General features: G+C 37.7%; 1 protein-coding gene across 6 annotated transcripts in view; it reads left to right on the top strand.

The window, feature by feature from the left end:
* Tinag (tubulointerstitial nephritis antigen) overlaps positions 1-25857 on the top strand; it is a 140409-nt gene that overhangs the window by 8730 nt on the left and 105822 nt on the right. For all 6 annotated transcript variants that reach the window (XM_051140161.1, XM_051140159.1, XM_051140158.1 and 3 more), the window contains exons 2-4: positions 11920-11983; positions 12620-12709; positions 19309-19423. In XM_051140161.1, the coding sequence (XP_050996118.1) occupies positions 11920-11983; positions 12620-12709; positions 19309-19423 (269 nt within the window). The remainder of the gene's footprint in view (positions 1-11919; positions 11984-12619; positions 12710-19308; positions 19424-25857) is intronic.

Here is a 25857-nt window from a genome sequence, read left to right as displayed (position 1 = left end):
GTAGCCATATATATTGTGGAAGTTTGTGAATTTTGTGTGTGTTATTGAGGACTGAACCCAGCACCTCAGGCATGGAAGGTAAGCACTCTACCACTGAGCTCTAAACCCAGTGATATCTTTAGAGTTAGTTTTCGCTATTTTAGGTAAATGTTATGGTTTCATGTTTGTTCATGAAACTGAGCAACGTTCCCAATTCTTTTTTAAAAGAAATAATAATGCAATTAATTATTGCAATGAAGAAACCATAAAATAAATTTTATGAATAATAAAGGAATTTTAGCTATATTTCTTTAAGACTTGTATCAGCTCATGTAAATGCATTATTTTCACAACTACCGAATAAAAGGTTCCTGCTTATGCTTTTAAAAAGTCATGGGAAACAACTTAAGAGGTGAAACTCCCATTATTGGAGTCAACGTAATTATGCAACAGAAAATATCAGTTACACTTGAAATCAATGTTTTCATTATGGAATGTAAATTGTTAGTGACCCTTGGGCAGCTGGAAAGCTTGATGACACTGGGTCTTTCTCCTGGCGGTGAGTACAGATGTCACCCTTTGGGAACCCATGTAATGTCCACTCAGCCATATTCCACAACCCCTATTTTTTACTTTATTTTTCCCCTTCATTTTATGCAAAACATCTAAGTTTCTTTGAGTAGAAATTCTGGCTGTGTCTAAAACCCAAATTGTATAACTGTATACAGTAGTCCTGGGACACTATTGTATGTATTTTAGATTTGAAAGACAGTGATTTCTTGGAAAGTGTTAGAAGGTTTGTAGAATAGACTATACTGTTTATTCTATTATGTTGAAATGAATATTAATGGAGCTAATAAAGCCAAATTCCTGATAATCTACACTGATAACTCAATTGATAATGTATAGGTATTATATAGACCTCTACCACAAAGATCAGTCAAAGGTAAGATTGAGTATGTTTGAGTGTTGTAGATAGGAGAAATTCACTTCTCACTTTACTACATACAGTAGTATGTATACAGCTTAAGCAATATGTTTCCTACCAGCCTAGTGTCCCTTCCAAGTACTTAATTCTACTGAGTACTTACTTTTGCATGTAAGACTGTTCCAAGAATCTTCCAAGCTTTAATCCGTCCATTATATTGTGCCCCCTTGTCTAATATAGATTGTACAGGAAGTTATTGAAAGGCTAAGGTGCTTATTTCCTGTGTTGTAGTTACAGCACATGAAGAGGGAGATTCCTACGGACCTTGTTAAATATTGGCTCAGGTAGCATTAGATTGATTCACAGAAAGATTTTTTTATGTTTTGAATGATATATTCATGAAATTAAGTAATAACCTTATTTCTGTATAATTATACAGAATAAATACATTTTAAAATTATTTTTCTAATTTTTTGAGAATATAATTACATCATTATTTAAGTTTCTTCCATTCAAACTCTTCTATATATCTATTTTTGCTTCTGTTTAAATTCATTACTTGTTGATAGCTATCTATCTCTACCCCTAAATCTTTATCCCTATCCCCATACATATCTATACCTATATATGTTTGTATGTACTTAAACATATTTATTCCATATACATATATTGTGAATACACAAACATATATTAGGAATATAATATAATACTATTTAACATAATATCATATATTAAATATATCATATAAGCACATATCATATATGTTAATGTAGTATATATACATATAATATATTGTGTCATATGTAATATAATCTGCCTTAATACACTATAAACAATATATAAATTATATATTATTACATAATATATTCTATATCATTTATAATATATAACAATCACATATATAATATTGTACATTATAATATACTATATAAAAACAGTTTATAGGGAAAGGGGATTGGGGTGAAAGTGGGAGGGAGGGAGGAATGGGAGGATGCATGGGATGGGATAGCAAATGAGATGTAATATGAATTATTTTATTTTTCAATGAAAATGTGTTAAAAAACAAAAAAAACCAATATATTATATTATAAGATATAATACATAATATATTATAAAATATAAAATAAAATAATATATGATATGATAGCATTTATAAAATATGATATACACTCATATATTATATTATTTATAACATAAATATGTTATATATCTATATTATATAAATTATAGCAGGTATTATATATTATATATATACTTTATATATAAAGTAAATAATGTGATATATAATATATTATATTTGTTGTATATATAGATTCCTAAATACATAAATATAACATACTCAGTGTGTATGAAGATACTTCCATGTATGTGCTTTCATTGCTGAGCATTTGGTATTGTATAACTGATTGGGTGTTCTTCCCTTGCTCTCAGCATTCCTTACTTGCCTATAGTTCTTTTTGTACCACTGAGGCTTCCTGGGCTTTCTCCTGTTCATGTTAGCGTGTCTATTTGCATCATCCTTATTCAGCCCATGTTTAGGCACTCATGCTGGTGAGACTGTATGTGTGTAGCTTCTGACGTTCCTAGGGGGCACAACTTCACAGCAAACTCCCCGACCCTTTGGCTCGTACAGTCTTCTGCTCACAATGGCCTCAGATGCAGCAGTTGCGTTGTGCGCAGAGCTGGAACAGAGCTTCACCACTCTGTATTTTGATCCTCTTCACTTTTCTTTGATGCCATATGTTTTAAAGAGACACCTCTTAAAAGGTGAGGGAAGGCCAAGCATATCTCTGTATAAGGACAAATATTTAGAATACTGGTAGGAAAATATGTTGATTTCACATATAGGTTCTAACAGCATTGGGTTGATATCTAGGAAATTGTTATGTTTTTGATTACCATATACTCCAAGTAATAATTTATTTAGGTATATTTTAAAGTTTTTATTTGTTTTATTTTTGAGATTGATATAATAACAATAATTCTCCCTTCCTTTTCTTCCATCCAAACCCTCACAAATATCCCTTCCTGCTTCCTTCAAATTCATGGCCTCTATTTTCACTAATAGTTATTGTGTGTATGCAGTATATATATTTATATATATTTATCACATAAACATACACACACACACACACACACACACACACACACACACACACACACAGGCTTCTCAGTCCATATAATGTTTGTGTGTATGGTTTCAAAACTGACCATTTTGTTAGTACTGGATATCCAATTAGTTTGCTTTTCCAAAGAGAAGACCACCTCTCTTGCTCCCATTTTTCCTGTTGTCTGTAATTTTCTTCATCACTTTAAAGAATAAACACATTTTTAAGAACCATATTTTTTTCATGCATGAGATAGTTATTAGAATGTATTTGTAAAGTAGTGGAACATATTTTTCCCAGATATTTGGGATAGGGTGTTTGTTGCTGTTTTTATTTTTTTTGGGGGGGGGGGCTTTGAGACAGAGTTTCCCTGTGTAGCCCTGGCTATCCTGGAACTTTGTAGACCAGGCTGGCCTTGAACCCATAAAAATCTGCCTGCCTCTGCCTCCTGAGTGCTGGGCTTAAAAGCATGTACCAGGCTATTTTCCCAGTTTGATAGGTAATTTTTACATCTTTTTCCAAGGCAACAACTGTAAAGGAGCTATTGGCGGTGTTTAAACTTGTAGTGCACCTCTTCTTTATGTAAGCATTAGTGTGACAATAAAGGAGTATTACAAAGTATTACATCTTGAGAAACTTATGGTCTACAGGAACTAGAAGATTTTTAGCATATTAAACAATTAGAACCACTGTAAAAGGATATATAGATATCCTATGGACAACCACATCACATCATCTGAAGAGCCGATTGTCCTTCAGTGGTTAATATTTTTTAATAAATATAATATGACAGAAAATATTGGTGTAGGGTTTGGGAAAACATTTTTTTGACACAGGTTTTTTTTTTTTTTTTTTTTTTTTGAGACAGGTGTTTTAGACTTGCTTTGTTTGAGGACCAGGCTGGCCTTGAACTCACATCCATCTGCATCATTTTTTTTAACTTTTCTGTGTATGTGTTTGACTGTGCCCGTGTGGAATGTGTAGAGGTCAGAAGACAACTTGCCAGGTTGATTTTCTTCTATCACTGCATGGATCCTGGAGGTGCACTTAGGTCATCAGGCTTAGCAGTAAGTGCCTTTACCTGCAAAGTCATCTTACTAGCCCCAAAGTACATATTTTTAAAATGTATATATATATATATATATATATATATATAATATATTTTTTTTTTTCCTGGATTCCTAAACCTAAGTTCCATCCATCTCTCCATTCTTGTGTTTCCTCAGTAGCCCATGGCTCTTGTGTTTGCAATTCCGATTAGCACCACAACATTTATTAGTCAAATATAAGTTCCAATAAATAAAACTAGAATGCTGACATAGTATTAACATTCTACGAAGAGATTTTGGAGGTCAGAATAGCACTTTTACTCTTGTCTATTTGAACAGAACACAGTTATGTAGCCACACTTTCATGAGAGGCTAAACACCAAAGCTTTAATCTGGTTTTCTTTGGTTTTGCTGTGTGGAAATGTGCCTTCCTAAACATGGGCTCTGTTAGATGACACGAAGAGTAAGGAATTATGTTAGAAACAACCAGTGCAGTCTCTCAAAAAACTAAGAGTCATGTTACCTCGGTGCTTGCCTTTTTATTTCAACCATAATTTCAATGAAATATAATTATCTCCTACTTTGAGGTCGGTTTTGCTTTGATTCTCAAGCTAGGCTTTAATTCTTGGACTCAGTCAAGTCTCTTGCCTTGGCTCTCTGAGTACTGGGATAGAGGTGTGCCTAAACTCAATTTACTACTAGTTTGCATATTAGTATTATAACACAAGATAATGTACTGTCCTTTCTCATTGACAAGGGAGACAGGGCCTCACTTTCAAACCCAAGCAGGTCTTTACCTCACTGTAAAGTTCAGACAGGCCTTAAGTGCACAGCCAGCCTCCCTCCTACTTTTCAGGATTATAGGTGAGCCCGCCATGCCAGACTCAGCAGTAGTGCTGTCGATATGCTTATGTGTTTTCAGCAGACTTTCCTTACTTAAAACATATACTCCATTCTGACAGGTAAGTGCTACCTCTTAAAGACTCTTTTTTTTTTTTTTTTTTTTTTTTTTTTTTTTTTTTTTGCTTGAGAGAGAACATTGCAAAGATTTCAAGTCAGAGTTAAATTTTACATAGAATTGATGTTGCAGGCGTCGCTTTTACTACCTTCATTATGGATAGACACAATTATACATTTCATTTAGTGTCAAAAAGTTCATTTTGACTATAATTGCTCTCAAGAAAGGTAATTTTCCCTCTTGTTTTGTCATACATAGGGAAATACTTTGTTGGAAAGGGTACTACATGAAATTGAAGAACTGTGTGAAATTGACTGAAAAGAAAGAAAGCATATGATTTGCAGTGATTTTTACGTACAAAGCAGCTTTTCTCTGTGACGGTACATGTTTACTCAGTGATTTATTAGTTCTAAATGACCTGGTTCCATGGGTGTTTCTGTTTCTGTTCTGATAACTGTTTAAATGAAAACCTTGAAATTCTACATTACCTTAAGGATTAAAGATAAATATATCAACTTTGCATAAAGTGGAAGTAAAGCATACATAGGCTAAAGTCCTTTCTTCTTTTATGTGAAACGCCACATCTGATGGTAACTTCTAGTCACTTGAGGATTTCAAATGTCAAATAGAAAAAAAAAAACACCCAAACAGTGATAGACTTCAAAACAAACCAGCATGGAGAGCACGCACACACACACACACACACACACACACACACACACACACACACACACACACGTTGTGTGTGTGTGCGTATCACTGACATATGTGTGTATCACTACTGTATTTGAATTTTTGAATGTTTTGAGTTCCTTTATCCTTTTGCAATCTCCTTAACCATATAAGAATGCAGATGAATCACAATCAAAATTTCAAGTTCTCCTACACACATGGACCATTCCAAACATCTACACTGGTAAAGAAATACAGGCAAATCCACATAACCTCTGTGTTCTGGGTGAAATCTCAAGTCTCTGTCCTGTTAGCAATGTGTTTCTTGGAAAAAAAAAAAGAAACTAAGGAGGAACATGTGATACTATTACAGAGGTTGAGCTCCATTATCCTTGCAGTAGGTGACACATCGGCAAATCTTAAGTGATGTCACAGTGTGCATGACATAGATCAATCTGAGGACACCAGGTCCATGATTGTGTATGGATAAGGAAAAATAGACAAATATGAACTGTGAGGTGACATTGAAATATTTTAGCTAAGCACCTAAATTGAACACTGTTAATTTAACCAGAGTGAACTCTTTAGATCCACTGTGCTTCTTAACAAGCTACTAATTTTACCAATGAAATCCTAGCTTTATATTCATTGTGCTGAAAATGTGGTTAATACCAGCACACAGAGCAGCTACCCTCAAGTCTGGCCTCTTAGAATGCATGCTAGTGCACACCCCTGGGGTGCAGATCCCTGATTACAGCAAGTGACAGCCTTTCCTACAGTGCAGCCTCAGCCTGCACAGATATTTATAACACTCCATGATGAAGTATTTTAAAATAAATCACATGCACCATATTATTATCTTTTCTTGAAGCAACAAGACCAACTATTTCCCTCTCCAAATATATGATTTGCTTAATTCTAAAAGCTTGTTAAAGTTATAAGAATCCCTTAATTTCAATGGTCATTAAGTTTATTTTTAATTTAATGTAGTGTTTTTGACAAAACTGGTATATCTACAAGCCTTGGAGTCCTGTAATTCTCTCTCTCTCTCTCTCTCTCTCTCTCTCTCTCTCTCTCTCTCTCTCTCTCTCACACACACACACACACACACACACACACAGAGAGAGAGAGAGAGAGAGAGAGAGACAGACAGACAGACAGAGACACACACTTCTCTCAATTAGCTATCAGTTTTCTAAATATAATTTTAAATATATAATTAAACATTAAAGAGACCTTTCCTTGACTCTTTCCTTAACAAGTTCTATCTTATTTTCCTTTGCTCATTTAATGGCAAGCTATCTGCAAGAAAATCTTTCTTTAAAGTTCTTCATCACCTCACGCCCACAAGATTTCACTCTTTTCTACTCTGCCACTCTTTCTTGATGAGCCCTTTGGCAAGTGCTCCAATATTTGATGTAGTGTCCAGATTTCCTCTTTCTTATCTTCGTCTCTTGGTAATATTGTACATGACTGAATACACTAGTTTGTTTGCTATTGCTCAATAGACATTGGTAAATAGGAGGAAGAAAGCAACTTGCAGAGGAAAACATTTATTTTATTTAAAAGTTGGAAACCCATCATCCCAGAAGGGTATGGAAGGAAATACAAAGCTGAAACCTGGAGGCAGGAGCAAAAACAGAAGGCATGGAGTAGTGCTGCTCTCTGCTTTGCTCCTTATGGCACTTTTGGTTTGTTTTCTTATGCCACCTGCCCCAGGGGTGGCATTGCCCACAGTGGAATGGGCTCTTCCACATCCACCATTAATCTACATGTTCTACAGAATTGCCTACAGGCCACTCTGATGGAGACATTTTCCCAATTGAGAGATGACCCTCGGTGTGTCAAGTCACAACAACAACAACAACAACACAACAACACAACAGGAAACTAGCCAATGTACCAGCTATTTGGCTCCCATGAAATTGTTGTCTTTCAGATTCAACCTCTGTGGAATTCCCTGCTTCCTTGCGGGCCATCCCTTCCCAGATCCTTCTGAAAGTTTCCCATCTTGAGTGCTTTGAGCTCAGTCCTGAACAGCTTTTTCTTGCCTAAACACATTACCGCAATAGACATGTAGTCTCAGGCTTTAAGAAGTATAGAAAATATATTATCATTTCTGGGTTTCTATGAAGTACTACCAATAGTTACGTTCAGATGCCTAGCCTAGGTTTACCCTAAAATATATGCAGAGCAGAACAGAAGCCTTTCTGTGTGCTAAGTGAGTCCTTAACTACTGACACAAACCTGAAGCCTTAAGATCCTTTAGCTCCTGGCCTGATTCATTATTCCGGTAAAAGCTGTACTGACTCATTAGTAAGACTACCTCACCCCTGGAGTAATTACACTCCAAAGTTAAAGTTAAATCTCCCCTGTACCTGAGTTTGCCTTATTTAAAAATGCCTGGTCAGGAGAGCCCAGTCAAAGGTTATGCAACATCAATTTTTCATGGAAAAGAGTGAAAAGATGCATTTACTTGGAGCTTTAGCTCATTAAATGTAATATCAGTGACAAAAATTTCATGTGTTTAAATCAAAGCATTTGAAATAAGAAGCTGTCTTGTGGCTAGCAGTTGAATCAACTCTCCTGGAGACTTTTTGAAATGTATTGACCCCCTATAAATAAATGTAAGAAAATTAGAATTCCTAATTGATACTATAAATCAATTATATATATATTTATTTTAAAATGTTCATAGATATAATTTATCCACTTTATATCCTAATCATAGGCCCCTCCCTCCTCTCCTCCTAATCCCACCCTTCTTTTCCCTGTACCCTTCGCTTACTGCTCAGAAAAGGGGAGTCCCCCCCCAACCCACCCACGCACATCAAGTCACATCAGCCTGAGCGAGTCCTCTTCCACTGAGGCCAGGCAAGGCAGCTCCTTCAGAGGGACATGATCAGAAATCAGGCAACAGAGTCCATGTCAGAGACAGCCCCTGCTCCCTGTACTAGGGGACCCACATGAAGACTAAGTTACCGACCAGTTACTTCTATGTAGAGGACCTGGGTCTAGTCCATGCATGGTCCTTAGTTGGCGCTTCAGTCTCAGTAAGTCCCCCTGAGCCCAGGTTGTTTGACTCTGTTGGGCTCCTTGCACCCCCCTCCAGGTCCTGCTATCCCCTCCAACCCCACTCCACCCAGCAGCACATTGAAACAGATGCTGAAAACTATATTTTTAAAACTGACCTAGTTTGTAATCTGAAACTACTTTCATAATATGTTGCTAACAGTTTCTATATTATTATGATTCATCATTGGTCTCTTTTGGATAATTTACATAATTTTATAAATCAGTTAACAGTCAATTTCAAATAATAATTAAGAGTCAGTTGGAGCCGGGCATGGTGGTGCACGCCTTTAATCCCAGCACTTGGGAGGCAGAGGCAGGTGGATCTCTGTGAGTTTGACGCCAGCCTGGTCCACAAAGCAAGTCCAGGACAGCCAAGGATACACAGAGAAACCCTGTCTTGAAAAAGAAAAAAAAAAGAGTCAGTTAGATCTCTTTTTATTTTTCTTCTTTTCTTTAAAATTTTCATGTAATACATTTTGACCATGCTTTCTTTTCCCCCAACTTCCCCCACATACCCCCCCACCTCCCTACATATCTAACTCTGTCTCTTTTGCTCTATTTCTCTATCTCTCTCAAAAAAGTCCATAAAATAGAAAATCAGAGCAAACAAATACAATAAGACAATAATGTCCAAACAAAACAAAATTAAACAAAAATCTTATACACAAAGCAACATGGAGTTCAGTTTGTATTATGTAACTACTCTTGATCATGGGGCCTGGTCTGAAGTGTGGTTGATATAGCCAGTGACACTTCATTGTAGACAACTTATTTTCCGTTTATAAGTGGCTATCAGTTGCAAGTAGCTTCTTGGTTAGGGGTAAGACCCGTGCCCACTTCTGTCAGTGCTGATATGCTGATACCTTGTCTGGCTCGAACCTGTACAAGCCTTTGTATGCTGCCATGATATCTGTGCACCTGTCCTGCCATATCTGGAAGACACTGTTTTTTTTTTTTTTTGAGTCATAGATACCTATGATATTGGGGGTAGGACTTGATGAGAGATCCTGTTTAAGAAAGAGGACTAAAACCTCTAGTCTATCAATCCCTGCACAATGTCCAGTTGTGGGTCTCCAAATTAATTTTCCTCTACTTCAAGAAGAAGCTTTCCTGATGAAGGCTGATCAAGGCACTCCATTATGGGTAGAGCAAACTGTCATTAGGAGTCAGTCTATTGCTATGTTCCTTCATCAGAACAATAATAGGTTTCCTCCTAAGGTCCATGACTTATCTAGTCTCAGGATTTTTGCCTCATTAACAGTGTCAGGTACGTGGGTTCCATTTTTTGGAGTGGACCTCAAATCCAATCAGAAACTGATTGGTTACTCCCATAACCACTGTTGCAGCAGTATTTCTTGCAGGCAGGTAGCTGTCGTAGATTGCAGGGGTTTTGTTTGTTTGTTTGATTGGTTTGTTTTGTTTTTAGCAGGGTGGTAGTGATGATTACCTTTCTCTTCAGGTAGTATGTGGAGTACCTTCTAGCACCATGAACACTAGTCAGTAGGGGTGAATATTCTTTGGGCTCTAGCTTGACTCCTTTGTGTTTGATTGCATAGGTAAATATTGTCTTCAGAAAAAGGTCTTACTATCTGGTTGTGGAGAAAACCAATAAACTTAGCAATAGCCTGTGCTTCTTGTGAGGATCCTTTTGGCTAATGACTCAGCAAAATGTAACCCATTTCTGGCACTGGAGGTTTTACTTAGTGGCATAAGATGTTGAGTTATGGAATTATTTTCTCATTATTTAGTGACTCCATTTAAATTCCTTTCATAAATGTTTATATTTTAGGAGGTGCCTATAGTTGTAAGTTTACATACAGTTTTTCCAAGGGCTTTCAGTGTTATTTGTCCCTCCATATTTTCCTACTTTTCCTTGCCCTCTCACCCCTCCTTATTTAATACTATTTAGTTTCTGCCTGATATCGCCATAATACTATATTCTATTTCCCTTGTCTTGGAATAGCTTTTCTTTCCCTACTCTATGATTTCTTATTAGGTGCCTAGCCTCTGTGGTTATTTGGAATGTAGCACATACATCAAAATAAATCTAGCATCCAAATATAAGAGAAAACACACAATATTTGTCTTTGTGGGTCTGTGTTACCTCATTCAGGATATTTTTTTTAGCTCCATTAATTTAAATGCAAATTTCATAGATTTATTTTTCTTAACAGATGAATAGTATCCCTTTGTGTAAATATACAGTGTTTACTTCATTCATTGAACAGTTGATGATCATCTAGGCTGTTCCCAATATCTGGATATTATAATGAGAGGAGCAATGTACACGGATGATCTTTGTAGAAACATCCACAGTCCTTTCAGTATATGCTCAAAAATGGTACTGAATTTTGAGGTAGATGTATCTCCAGATTCCTGAGGAACTACCATCTGATTTCCATAGTTCTTTTTTTTATTCAGGGTTGTTTTTAACCATACTGGTATTTTTGTATTTCCCTGTAAAGTTGAAGGTGTTTTTTTTTTCTTTTCTTTCAATTTCTGTGGAGAGTTGTGTTGGAATTTTGATGAGAATTGCACTGAATCTGTAAATTGCTTTTGTTAGGATGGCCTTTTTTACAATATTAGTTATACCAGTCTATGAACATTTAACATCTTTGCATTTTCTGATGCCCTCTTTATTTCTTCTCTAAGGCCCTGGGTCTTAAAGACAAATGACTGCAATTTTACTAATTTTATGAACTTCTTGTCATGAGCCAAAATCTAGAGAAAAAGTAGTTTTGCAGGTGAATACAATTAAACTGCTTTATAGTGGGGCAATACAATTTTGAGTTTGAGTCATCTGTTGTAATTATACCCACTTACAAAATTTGATAAAAAATTAAAAGTAGGAAATGCCATAAGTTAACTCAAGAGCTTGAACATTACCTATTTAAACACTTTAAAAGCAAAGTTAGTTATTAATTCCATGATGATCTAGTTTCCATGTCTTACAATCCTCTGTTGTGGAATGTAATGCATACTATAAAAACAAAATCTTGCAGAACAGGGGCTAAATAATTTTATATATATATATCTTGCCACCAAGTAGTTTTTCACAGTCTATGAACTTCTGAAAATCATAGGTGGCTTGTCACTTGAGCATGACTTACTCAGTTTGAACTTTTCCTGTGCTTGCGTGTCCTGGATCAGGTTGCTCCAGAGATAGCCAACATTACGAAGAAGGATCGGTCATTAAGGAAAACTGCAACTCCTGGTAAGTACGGTGAACAGCATGGAACAGGGCTCCTTTGTCTGCATACCTCCTCAGGAATGAGGAAATCTGGAGGTTAAAGCATTCACCTAAACACATCTAGGTCAACATCACATTGCCTAGAGATGTCCTTTTCAGAAGCATGAAAACAATTTTGGACATGTAATTATGTATGTAACTAATGCAAGCTTTAAGTCTGAAGTCTTTATAGTAAGCCTTCTCCGTATAGCAAGTATTCATTAGCATGTTTTAATTATAAATGTTTGGATAGACTGTCGAAAATTGTGTTTTTTGAGTACAGTAAATGTACATGGAGACAGGCTAGTTAAATTGGATTAGAGTGCAGAGAATTTTCAAATATATATATATATATATCAAATCTATATTTTAATTTGTTTTTTATACTTCAGTGAGTGTGAGGTTTTGCCATATGTAGTCACTTCAGGTTAAGAACACATTGACTAGAACCTAATGCAGGTTTTATGATTTGTTTTTTCCAACAATCAAATAGCCACCTAGCTAACATTAATCAAGAAATTTGTTGTGTGACTTACTTAACAATGTACTATCTTATTATCTTATTTTGGAAACATACCCTGTAAAGGCCAAAGGACTTTTGTAATGTTTTTGTCTTTCCAGTACATGTTCAGGACAGCAATGGAAATGCTCCCAGCATGTATGCCTTGTCCACCCACAATTAATTGACCACATCAATAAAGGGGACTATGGGTAAGCACATCTTTCAGTACAGGCTTGTTGGCATTCCCATTTATTCAAAACACATACTGTGTGTCATTCACGTCTAACATGGTCACTAATCATAAAAAATGATTGGGAAGAATATGAAGGGAGATTTTTAGAAACCTGCTTTTCAGATGTACAAGATGAACATTAAATGGTTAAAATGAAAACATAGATGTTAGCCTTAGACTATCTAGGAAAGATTGATGTCATAGTGTGGTGAAAGAGTCAAAGAATATTCTCTTGCATGCACAATCGGTAGAATCAGAAAACTGAAAAGACTTATTCATTCTAATCAGTTTCTTTCTGGTGTTGCCTTAACCAAGCCAAACCTGTACTCAGGTATCCTAGGTAGGCTATGAACTCAGATGGTATTCTAGCGAGACAGTCCACTAATCTATAGTTTCATGGAAGTGACCGACATTTAATAAAATTTACATCCATTGACATCAAAGGACATGTGGGGATGAACTATGTTGCTAGCAATTTTAAGGTATAAGGCTAGCCAAGAAACATTGGACATAACCATTGCTTAGCTGAAGACTATTAAATTAGGTCACGTTTCCACATGCATACAGGGAAATAAAATGCTTGTTTTCTTTAAAGAACTGAATTAAAAGAGAATAACCTGGCTAATTTATGTCTTAAACTTTCACCACGGCCATTTACCAGCCTATATGTCATCAATAACATTATTGATATTCTTCAAAATACCGAACATATAAAGACCATGTTGAAGCAACTAAAAAAATAAATTTTCAGGCATACTTTAAAGACATTTTGAAATTACATTTAAAAAATTGTGTGTGTGTGTGTGTGTGTGTGTGTGTGTGTGTAGGAGTGTGGGAATAAAATAGTTCAAGAGTGATCGTCATGCCATGGCTTGTGTGTGAGACCAAAGCAAACTCAGAGGGGTGGGCTTTTTCCTTCCACCATGTGGACACCTGGGATTGAACTCCATTAGACTTGGTAGTAAGTGCCATTACCTCCTAACCTATCTCAACGGCCCTTAAGATACATTTTAAAAATATAAATAGTATTTCTTTCAGGTATAAAATTTTATGTCTCTCAGGGTGATAGTAACACTGAATTTCAATGTATCTAACATACTTTCTTGGAAGACACAAAGTACAGAAAGTCACATTTTTTGACATTAGTATTCTGAAGTCACTCTTAAGTTCCCTGTATGATGTGTTTGTTTAATGTGTGTTTTAGATGATAGCTTGATGACATTTGACTATATCTATGGAAACCAATTATGGTTTTCTGTGCCTAAATTATATCCAAATAATTAAAAAGACATAACAAGCACAAGAGTATGTGTCATCTCGATAAATGACCCTATTCAGGTTTCTCAAAGGATTTAAATGCTGGAGCTATATAGAACAAATTTCTGAAAAGTCGTAAAAAACACTCCAGCTTTCTCCTGTTACAACGTGAGTGGGAACCACTCCTCAGCAGGCTGGCAAGTAGGCATCTTTAAGAACACCAGTGTTGTTTGCCACTTGCCTTCCTAGGGAGACGTTTTCTTTTCTCATGTTTTTCTTGAACATAATAGAGGACTACTTATGAGGCAAGAGTTTTTTACTTTTGTAAAAAATATTAAAACATGTGACTTACAAGTGCATAAGCTTTGCTTGAAAACATTACTTCTCCAAATCTCCAATGCATTTTAATCTCAGATCATTATTTATTGTGAATAATACACTGTAGTGTGTAATTATCATCTATGTATCTATCTATGTATCTATCTATGTATCTATGTATCTATCTATCTATCTATCTATCTATGTATCCATCCATCCATACAGCATTTGCTGCATGGTTGAGGAAAATCTCAAAGTTAAGACAGTCTTTCTTGGTCACTCTGCCAAACTCTGGTACTATAGGCACGAATCACTATTTCCCACTCGTCTGTGTTATTTTTTATGGCAATAATTAGTGGAAAATGTCTTTCTTTCATGGAACTGATGGAAATATAAACATTTTCTACCTTAAACTAATTTACCCTCTACTTGAAAAGCCAACATGCCATGCCATTATAAAAGGCCAGAACCTAAAGCCAAATTAAAATTGCACATAATAATTCTGTGAGTTATCAGAACAAAGGGTGATTCTTACTTGTTATAGTTATCTGAAATTGTGAAGCAAACACTGCAAACTCAACACTTTAAAGCCAGAAACTCAGGCAGGCCTGATGGCTCAATCCTGAAATCCCTGTCATTGAGAGGCTGAAGCTGGAGGCTGAAGCTGTTTGAGTATGGCTAGCCAATCTGGGCTGCGGTGTGAGACACTGCCTGAAAAAACTAACCTAACTTAAACTACCAACACAACACAACACAACACAATAAAACTAAACACACCCTCCAAATGGACTCATGTTGACAATTAGGAATGGGTTCATGTCAGGCTTTTTTTTTTTTTTTTTTTTAAACATTTTCCTCCAATTTACATATTCTTTAACTCACATTTGTAACTTTTAGATCTGTCTTGATTTCATAACTTTTTTTGTATACATTTTGAATTAAATTTATCACCTGCTTGAGTGCTCTTTTGGCCATGGAACCTTATAAAAAGCAGAACTCTGAGAATTTTCTCTGTTATTTATGCTAGCTTTTCTGTCTTTGTTCTCAAGTGCTGGTAAGCTCTTGACTGTGGGCATGTCATGGTAAAATGCTGTCTCATGTATTTTTTTCCCATCTACTGTGTTTTTCATCCCCACTGGAGAGGACTTGTCTTCCATTTGTAAGTTTTCCTCTCTCTCTCTCCTCTCTCTCTCTCTCTCTCTCTCTCTCTCTCTCTCTCTCTCTCTCTCTTGGTTATTTTATGTGACTTCTCCTTATGTGCTTGCTTATGTTTGGGATTACATTTAGGAAAGAAATAAAACTGCATTAAAAACTGATGGTTTGAAATAGGTCTTGGTGACAGCTTATCAAGATACTATGCAAAGGTCCATCGCAACCATCGTCTCTATGTCATGGTGTAGGTAGGAGTATTGATAACCTCTGTCCTGGTTTGCTTCTGTGTTGCTGTGATCAAACTGATCAAAAGCAAACTTGAGGAGGAAAAAATGTGTATTTGGATTATAGCTCACAGTTCATCATGGAGGAAAGGCAAGACAGGAATACAAGGCAGGAATCTGAAGGCAGGAATCTGAAGGCAGGAACCGAGGCAGAGACCATAAAGAATACTGCCTTTTTGCGGGTTCTTAGGTTTAGTTACCTTATAGATTCCAGGCCTAACAGCCCAGCAATAGAACAGCTCACAGAGGGCTGGGCCCTACTGCATCAATGAGCAATCAAGAGGATGTGCCATAGACATATCCAATTAAGACAATGCTTTGGTTGGCATTGCCTTTCCCCAAGTACTTCAAGCTAACAAAGCTACCCAAGGCACTCCTCTCTTCCAGCTCTTAACACACTTCAGCTGCTGCCTACACCATTTGTGGTTTGCACTGAAAGCCATGCAGTGCTCTAAGCTCTGTCACACTCTCCCGTGAATCTGAGTGGATCTCTTGTTCTTTCTGCAATAGAGGGTGGGGTGTGGATAAACTGTACAGGCGTTCCAGCTTTAGGGTCCTTTACACTTTCTATGGAGTTGTATTTGAGGGCTGATGTGCTTCTGTCACTTAATGAGTTAGGGAATGCTGAGTTCACATTTTGTGCATCTCCCAGTTCTTCCTTCAGTCTGGTTCTGTGGATCCACAGTCTGATCATGTGCTTCTTCAGGCAACAGTAGGGGTGGAGCACTATGAGCATTGGAAATCTCTCCATTTCACATTTTCTTTTTTAAAAATATATTTTATTAATTTATTCATATTATATCTCAGTTGTTATCCCATCCCTTCTATCCTTCCATTCCTCCCTCCCTCCCATTTTCTCCTTACTCCCCTCCCCTATGACTGTGACTGAGAGGGACTTCCTCCCCCTGTGTATGCTCATAGGGTATCAAGTGTCTTCTTGGTAGCCTGCTATCCTTCCTCTGAGTGCCACCAGGCCTCCCCATCCAGGGGACATGGTCAAATATGGGGTATCAGAGTTTGTGTTTTCTTACACTCTTCTAGTACTTACAAAGAGATTTCTATCCAATTCCCTCTTGCGTGGTTGAGTTCAGCCTACGATTTGGGTTTCCTGCTGAACCAACCAAATCTCCAAGCTCTGAAATTCTCTTGGTTCTTCCTGACAGGATCTAACTATATACCCTGCTGAGTGTTTTTAGTTGCCTTGGCTTTTTTTTTTGGTAGCCAACACAGTCTTAGTTTCATGGTCTATAGCTCTTTGAAACTTTTTTCTTCTGTTGGTGGCTTTTTATCTTGGCTTTCTTTTACTTACTTGGTCTCAATTTCTGATCCTCCACTTCTCCATAATTGAACTCAAAGATTCCACATGGCTTGCAGGATCTATTAAGGTTATTATTATTATTATTATTATTATTATTATTATTATTATTATTATTATTATTATAAAACTGTGTTTCTCAGTATCTCTTTTTACCCAGCTATCACACAAATAATCGAGACACTTTTACGTTTGTTTAATAAGCTTCACAACACAATGACAGAGCAATTATTACTCTATTTTTTAACTCTCTAAGCTAATTTGCTTTACTCCCAGCATATATCCCAGAGATACTTGCACTTTGTCACTTTCTATGTCCCAGCTCCTTCTTCTAATCTCTCTTGGACCTCTCCCACTGCTCAGTACTCTCCTTCTTATGTTTTTTGAGCCTCAGCCTATGGCAGAGTTCGTAATTCCTCCTGTCACCCTTCCTTCCCTGTCTGTCAGGAAGTCCAGCCTTATTCTCTGCCCTGCTTAGTGATTGACTGTAAGCTGCTTTATTGGCATACCAGGGGACAATTGGGGAGCAGAGTTTATACCGCATTGAGACATGAGATTCTCAGAACAAGACTTGCAACAAGATATGGGGGATACAGAAATCAGTGTTTGGATTACACAATAACCTTATACTTACATGAACCTTTAGGGGAAGTGGAGTTCCTACATGCCCTTGGCTAGGAAGACTATCTCTATTTTACTTTAATATTTATATATTTATTATGTGTATGAGTGTTTTGACTATATGCATGTATATATATATACATGTTGCACGTATGCCTGGTGCCTGCAGTGGTCAGAAAATTGTTCATGGAGTTACAGAGGGTTATGAGCTACCATGTGGGTGCTGAGAATCAAATCCCAGTCATCTTCAAGAGTAGTGAATGCTCTTAAGCACAGCTGAACAACCTCTCCTGACCATCTCAAATGTGTATCCCTGCCTGGAGTAGAACTTATTTTCTTGACCAGGCTGGCCTTGAATTCATAGAGCCTCCTGTGTGGTAAGATTAAAGGTAGGAGGCACCACTCCCTTATATTTTAAAATGTTTCTTCATTTTATTTAATTGAGTACTGAGTTACATGACCCCTGGATATCTCTGACTTATTTGAAGACTACTAATGCAGGGTGATACCCCTAACCCCATCACACTTTATCTGTTTGTCCTTTAAACAACATGACTATGCATAACACACATCCAGAGGTTTCCACCTTGAAATTCCTTAGGTTTTACAAATTTTACTTCAAAAATGTTACTGAAAGTTGAATCGAATTTCTAATCACTCAAAGGATCCTCTCACACAATGAGCAATTTTGATAATAAACACAGAGAGTACAGTACAGACCTGATTTAAATAGTGAAAAAAGTTGTCTGCAATGAAGGTGGTTTGGATGAGCAATGCTTAGAAGCCTGTCAGATGTTCAGTTTTCAGCCACATCACCTACTGGAGAACTCTGGCTTCAAATTTTCATAGCATATCTTGAAAATAAGGCATTTAAAAAAAGCAAAGTAGAAAAGTAAGTGTTTAGAAAAACAAGAATTTTGTTATCTTATTTCACAATAATGGACTTAATATGTTTGCCAGTAACTTAACAGTTAACACTAGGTACAAATTAACTACCTTACACAATTATCTTAATGTATAATTAACAGTTGCTGATATAATCTCTTTAAAGTAGGACAATGAAGATTGCCATGCAGGCACTCAATGGTCAAACATTTTCCTGCATTTATGAGTTTTTAGGTTCAGTTTCCAATACTGAAAGAAAATAAGATGTGTAGCTAGCTAACTTTCAATTTTTCATTGGTACTTCTTTGTATTTGAGAAATCAAATGTAAATTCTAAAGGCACAGATTGTCCTATTTAACCTGTAAGTACTTGTCTGTACAGTCAGATTTCTTTCTACAGAGCAATTAAGCATGTTTAAAGGAAAGTGCATACATTAGCCTTGTTATACTTAATCCCTTCAGAATATGTTTTTATATTCCTGATTTTGACTTGTAATTATGTGACCTCACATTTCTTACATCAGTCATTACTGAGATGGGCCAAGTCCAAGACTAGTATTTCATGCACCTGATTTTAGAAAAATGAGTGCTGAATCTGTGCGAGGAGTGTCCCCACCCTGCATTGTTATTGCCCATATTTTGAGAGCCTGCTGCTATACACTATTCAGACTGAGAAATAAGCATGTCTTTGTAAGAGTGATATCATGTAACCCACATGTATCTTTCTGCTTCATTTGTAAGGTAGATGGACAGCACAGAACTATAGCCAATTCTGGGGAATGACTTTAGAAGAAGGGTTCAAATTTCGCCTTGGCACCTTGCCACCTAGCCCCATGCTTCTGAGCATGAATGAAATGACCGTAAGTGTTCTTTCTAATTCATAAATGTACACGTGTTTTTAAAGGTGAATTCATGTGCATGTTTAAAGAAATATGAACTATAATATACAGTTTTGACTTTTCAGAGCCACAAAATGTGACATTTTGTCATATAACTAAAAAAAAAAAAATCAAAAAACAAAAATAAAACATCCCTCAATGTAACACCCATTACATACCTAGAAAGTTTGTGTGCCCTTTAAGCAATGACTAGGTATTCTGTCTCATTGTCAATGATTTCACAGAAATACATATTTCAGCTCAAGGGTTGTTCAGTGTTTTCAAAGGTGAATCTCAGTTGTCAGGCTGATTTGAATGAAGAGGCATATTTGTGAGAGTGCTTCCTGAAAGTATAAATTAAGGGAGAAAGACCCACTCATAAATAAGCGGTGCTATCTCTTAATGTTAAGGCCCACATACATAAGGAGAGGAAAGTGGGAAGTGCATTCTTGCTCCCACTCTGCTTCCTGGTCACCTCAATAGGAGCTGCTGACTTTACTGCTCTCTCCCCATGACAGCTGAAAGGTTCAAAACCGTGGGCCAAAATAAGTGCTTTCCCCTGTTAAATAGTGTAGACTGAATGTTTTGCCACACCGAAAAGTCTGAATGGACAATTTGTATACAATTTATTTGCATTTATTTTCATTGTAATTTTAAAGACATTGTTCTATTGTATAATTCAGGGTGTAATGGAATTGACTATATCAGTCTGGGTAGCCTCAAATGTGAGTACGCTCAATCACCTGTGTGCTGAGGTTACAGGAGTACGCTGTCATGTCTGGTCATACTTTCATTTTAAAACTAAATGTTTTGCAAATTCATCAAAGCTTTGGTAGTGCCTTTTAGACTATTCATTATCATGAGAGGTTAAAGCAAATGCTGAGAAATTCAAGCATGGATCCCATGATTATTAGAAAGAAAAATTGTCCTCAAACCGCCTTAAAGAATATATTTGAATTTTGTGTGGAGACCTAGCACACTCACTTGTGAAATTGTTTCTTAGTATTTTCACGCTTTGTGCTGTTGCACAGGTTGTATTTTTGTCTTACATGAAGAAGCTCCTATCTTTCTAGGGACCGCAAATAGTTACCACTTAGTGTATAGTGTTTCCTAGACACACACGCTTTCAAGTTGAGATGTCCCTCTGAGATCTGCTACTGCAGTCCAGAGCAGAGTAGCCTGCAGTGGCACTGTGGTTCAGTGTGTCAGTCTACAATAAAGACATCAGGTTCCAGCTGCCCAAATGCTCTCAGAATTCTGCTGTTAGAGGAATTGTAAATTAACTAGCACCTATAAGCCATCTAACCCAAGCTTTGCTTTCCAGGCATATGAACACCCCAGTTAAGTTCCAATTAGATTCCAGCATTGCTACATCATAACTAGCATCAGAAAAAAAAAATCGTACCAACTGACGTTTATTGAGCAGGTGTGTGGCAAGCATGCAAATACCTTCATAGTTCATCTAATTCCCACAGCAGCTTGATGGTCCAGATACTACTGCTTAATGCTTTAATGTCCAGAACACTGAGACTGAGTGAGCCCACATCACACTGGTACAATCAGCCAAGGGCTGCCTCAGATTCAAGGCATTGCCAGAGTCTTGTGTGTGTCCCCTACCCTATAGTCTGTAATGTAAACAGGTACAGGTAACGCCAGCCAATTCACGTGCAACATAGAGAAATGGTTAACCTGCTACCAAGGGCTATTTTTCAGAGATGCTCAGTTTGAAAACATTTTGGAGTCTTTTGTAACAGGGCTGACAAACTCTTAAGCAGCATGGCCCATTTCATGGTATTTAATGACTAAACGTTATGCTCAATTAAAGATAGTTATTTTTCCTCTCATAGTTTTCTCTCTCTCTCTCTCTCTCTCTCTCTCTCTCTCTCTCTCTCTCTCTCTCTCTCTCTCTGCCACTAACATTGGTAAAGATAATATTCATTATAATGATTATTCTTGCATTTTCTTTCATTGAGGGCCACAGTGATCCCAATTATTTTTTGTAAATATTAATATTAACTTCCTCAAGATTATTTCCAACATTTCTGTAACTTTTCAGCTTCCAGTGATTTATAAATTTTTTCAAGTTGCCACTCACCACAGTAGTGGCACTGTTATAGATGGGTGATGTGGCCTGCTTTTGGTACTTGGGTGGAGGGTATCCGCAACTCTGAGGCCTGGGAAGGTATCCCAGCCCTCAGAGGTGGGACAGGGTCCCAAGGGTGTCCTGAGGCACGGGAGCCCAAGAACCACACAGGTCTGAGAGGAGGCTTCCTCAATGGAGACACGGGGACCCTTGTCACCCCAAAATCTGAGGAGCTGGGGAGCCTTGAACCCTGAGCTCCACTCCTTGTCCAGCAGGTGCAGCTCCAAGGGGAGGGTTGCCCCAAACCCTGAGGAGCTGAGTAGCTTTGGAGTCTGATCTCCCTCCACTCCTTCATTTCTTCTCTTCTTCATAGCTTCTTCTGATGAGTGAGTCACAGCAGGCAGCAAATCTCTTAAGGGAGATTTATTGGAGGGACAAATCCAGGAGAGGCTGCCTCTGCTCTTGGAAGAAGACAGCAGGGAAATGGGCAGAGACAACTTTTATTTTATAGAATTTCTTAGGTGGTGCAGCTTTCTGAGTCATGAATTTCCAGAGCATGGCTTGGTGGGATTTCAAGTCTTGAGCTGGGTAGTAGCTCAGGGGTTGGTGGGGTTTAGTGTGAAGCTCAGGGATTGGCCAGTTTTTCTGCTCAAGGATTGATGGGTTTTTGTCCAGACTTTTCATCCCAAATTAGCATAATCTGGGATGAGTCCTACTGAGGGCCTGGAGATGGCAATTACAGAGGTCTGGGGACGGGCTGTTGGGGCTTTCTCAGGCATCGATCTGGCCACTTTTTTGCCTTGAAAGGTAATAAAGTTTGCAAGCTGTCCAAAAGTTATAAGGAGTCCACTATGGAGGCAGTAGGCTGAAGCAGGAAAGGTTGTCACCATCATGGACAGCTTCCATGAAGGTGCCAGTAGGCGTTCGGAATCAGGAAAGGTGTCTGGTTTTTATAAGCAGCTGGATGAGGCAGGAATAGTCACCTCGGACAGCTCCCACTGAGGTGCTTGCTGCCAGGAGCCAACATTTTGTGTCCTGTCACCAAAGGAGAGGTTGACTGCCCTGAGGAAGGAAAGAGGACTGGCAGGGAGCCACTTGAAATTTTAGTGGTCCACTGCTCAAAGGCTAGATATAGCTCGTGGGTGGTGGTGGTGGTGCAATTGGCCTAAGGGCTGGAGATCAGTGGGCTCCCACCCCCCACCCCTCAGCAGCTTGGGGGAGGTAGCATGTCACAGGGCTGGAGGCAGGAGCAGTGGATAGCTGAAGCTTAGGGGGAAGCAACAGACCCCCACAACTTGGAGATGGGGCACAGCAGCTTCAGAGCAGATCACCATAGCTTAGGGTGGGCTGCTGCTGCCTGGGGATAGACTGCCCCAGGCTTCAGATTGAGGTAGGGCACGGGCACAGCCCCCACAGCCCTCTGCACAGCCTAGGCAATGGGCTCCCTCTGCTCTGTGGTGGCAGGAGTTTTGCTCTTTTCCACGGAGGCAACAGAGCTAAGAAATCCCTACAAGAACATTTCACTCTAGCTGTTTATTAGTTTCTGGGTATTTACTTGTCTAAAAGTTTCTGTGACAATATATAAATGAAAAAAATTAATGATTAGTATTCTAGGAGAGCCTAAAATCCCTAGTTGCTAAGTAATTCTAAGAAAGCAGCAAGAACAATTTAGCTGACCTACAAGAGTTCCATTACCTTATTATAACATAAGGCATGGAAGTAGATTCTGACTTTTTGGGCACAGTAGCTTGAGGGCTAAGTGTCTGTCTAAGTATTAGAATTGCACTAGGCAAGTGGAAGAGAATAGAACTAAGGCAAGTGCTTTTATGAGGGACATGGGGTCAACATGAACTGATCTGAACTGGAAGCCACAGACACGCTGATGATGTAGCCTATTACTAATAGATTAATACCCAATAAATGATATCATATTGACTCAAATTATAATAACAACGAACAATTTATGCAACTAGATTTCTAAACAATGTATTTCTTCCATTTAAAAATTATTTTCAGCACAGGATGGACTATGTTTGTAAGAAGATTATTGGCATAAAATCCTTTAGAGGGAAGATTATATACATTTTGTGAGGTTATTGGTCTATTATAGATCTTTACTCGTTCTTGCCAAACCGTGATATGAGTGCTGATATGCTGGAAAAAAAAATCATTTCACCATAAACCCCAAATCTCTCTCATTCTTCAGCCTCATTGCTTAGATGAATGTTGGGACTCAAAAGTCTTTTGTCTGCATTGGAAAAATGGGTGCTGAACCATCGTTAATTCCTGATCAAGCTATTCTTTCTTCTTCTTCTTCTTTTTTTTTTTAATTTATTTACATGCAGTGACAATTTTGGTTTTTTAATCAGTTTCTACATTTTTAGCAAATACATCTCCTCCTGACCACCACCATCAAGATTCAGAGCATTTTGTCACCTCCAGAAGTCGGCTTGCCCCTTTAATGTCATGAAAGCATGCCTTCACTGTCCTCCCTTCCCAAACTGTCTTCATGTAGTTTCCAAGTTATATAGTTCAATCCGTATAGTAATATCTCCTCTCTTTTATTGTTTCTTTTCTTCTTGTTAATGCTGGGGACTAACACATAACCTTGTACTTGCTGGGCAAGCTTTCTACCACTAGCTAAATTCCATGCCTACCAGGTAGGGCTTGATTTACTTGATTATTTGTGGCATTTGGGAACCCAGTGTAGGGCTTTTATTTATATGAAAGCTTCATATGGCTATTCTCTTCTTTATTTGGTATCCTGGTTTTATTCTTTGGCTTAAGTTGCAATTGGTACTTTGTATTTTACTGAACTTTAGTTAGGGGAATATCAATGTGTATTATATGAATATTTTAGCAATAAATTCAAAACTCTAAACTGACTGTAGCTGGGGTTGTCTGCTTAAGGTCTACTAACATTCTAGCATGGAGGGGAGAAGGGCTCATCAGCTCCCATCTTAACTGAAAAGTTATTGACAGCTGGTGGCTTGAGGAAGGAAGAGTCAGTTTTCTTCAAAGCTATTGCCACTGGCCAGTTGACTATGCCACAGTGGATGGCCCTGTACCCATGAACACAGGCAGCATACATTGGACTTTGTGGGTTATTTTTTAAAAGATGACAACAAGTTGTGAGAGCTCCACGAGAGCATTGGGAGCTGGATGTGGATCTTGGAAGAGTTAAGAGGGGTGAGAGATGATTATGTTCTATAACACGTGATGGGAAATCTTCAAATAATCAAAAATATTTCATTAAAAATTCATTCAGAAACTGCTTCAACCATATTTTTTCATGGGTTGTGATTAACAGCAACGATGAATAGAACTATTTCAATAGTGTGGAGCTAGAAAGGTAATTTTGATTTTGGGATGACCCTCTTGGGTGTGAATCCTAAGTAAGGGCAGACAAAGCCAAGTAAATGGATTTTTTTTTTTGGATGCAAGCAGAGAGTTGAGGAGGAGTAGAAGGAGTGAGAGGGAGGAGACTGAGAGAGGATTCTCCTGTATTCCTAACTGGGCTTCTGGGGGCAGTGAACAACTAGAAGAACTGTGTGTCAGCTGATGCCAGAGGAAGCTGTGATAAACAGCACATCATATCTTTCTAGTCACAGTATTCATAAGAATACTGAGGACATTGCAATTTTTATTTCATCAACTTTTTAGGTGCATCATTTCCTAAATTCACAAGATTAGAGAAGCTTTGAACAGTAATCAAGTATTAGGTTCCACACAATGTAATTTATGAAGTGCTGACTTCAGCTAAAAATTTAAAATAAGGACACTGGAGAGAACAGCAGTATAGCATGGGGAAATTTGAACATTGCCAGTTTCTCAGGGAAAAAATGGAGAAAACCGATTATTACAACTGCATGCGAAGCTTACATTGGCTGCAGCTCTTGTGAGCCAGCGGAAACATTGCTGTTGAGATGTTAAAAGGTATATGTGGGTTTGGCGATGAGCTTAGTGGCGGAGGACTGGCACAGTGTGTGAAAAGCCCTAGTTTCTACTCCAAGTACTATGCATTTGCACAAATATGTGCGTGCACTTGTGTATCTAGGGTACATACAGACTAGGATATTCACTTGAGCCAGCGTGTTTGGATTTCAAGGTCTTACTTCTTATGTCCTCCACAAAATGATGGTTACAGTGGTATCTAGATTTAAAGTTTCATGAGTTTTACAAAGAGCTCAGTTTGTGCTTAGCAAATCAGATTATGGTGAGATACTAAGGGAATGCTCTTATATAACATGGATGCTTTTCTCCCTCTTTGTATTTTTAACCTTGATTTCCTTAACCCGGAGAGAACAGCAACACTCTGAAGGGAGTTAGTTCT

Source organism: Acomys russatus, chromosome 32 (genome assembly GCF_903995435.1).
Source record: "Acomys russatus chromosome 32, mAcoRus1.1, whole genome shotgun sequence".
NCBI classification, from domain to species: Eukaryota; Metazoa; Chordata; class Mammalia; order Rodentia; family Muridae; genus Acomys; species Acomys russatus.
The sequence above is the reverse complement of the archived record's forward strand: the minus strand, read 5'-3'. Positions and strand labels throughout refer to the sequence as shown.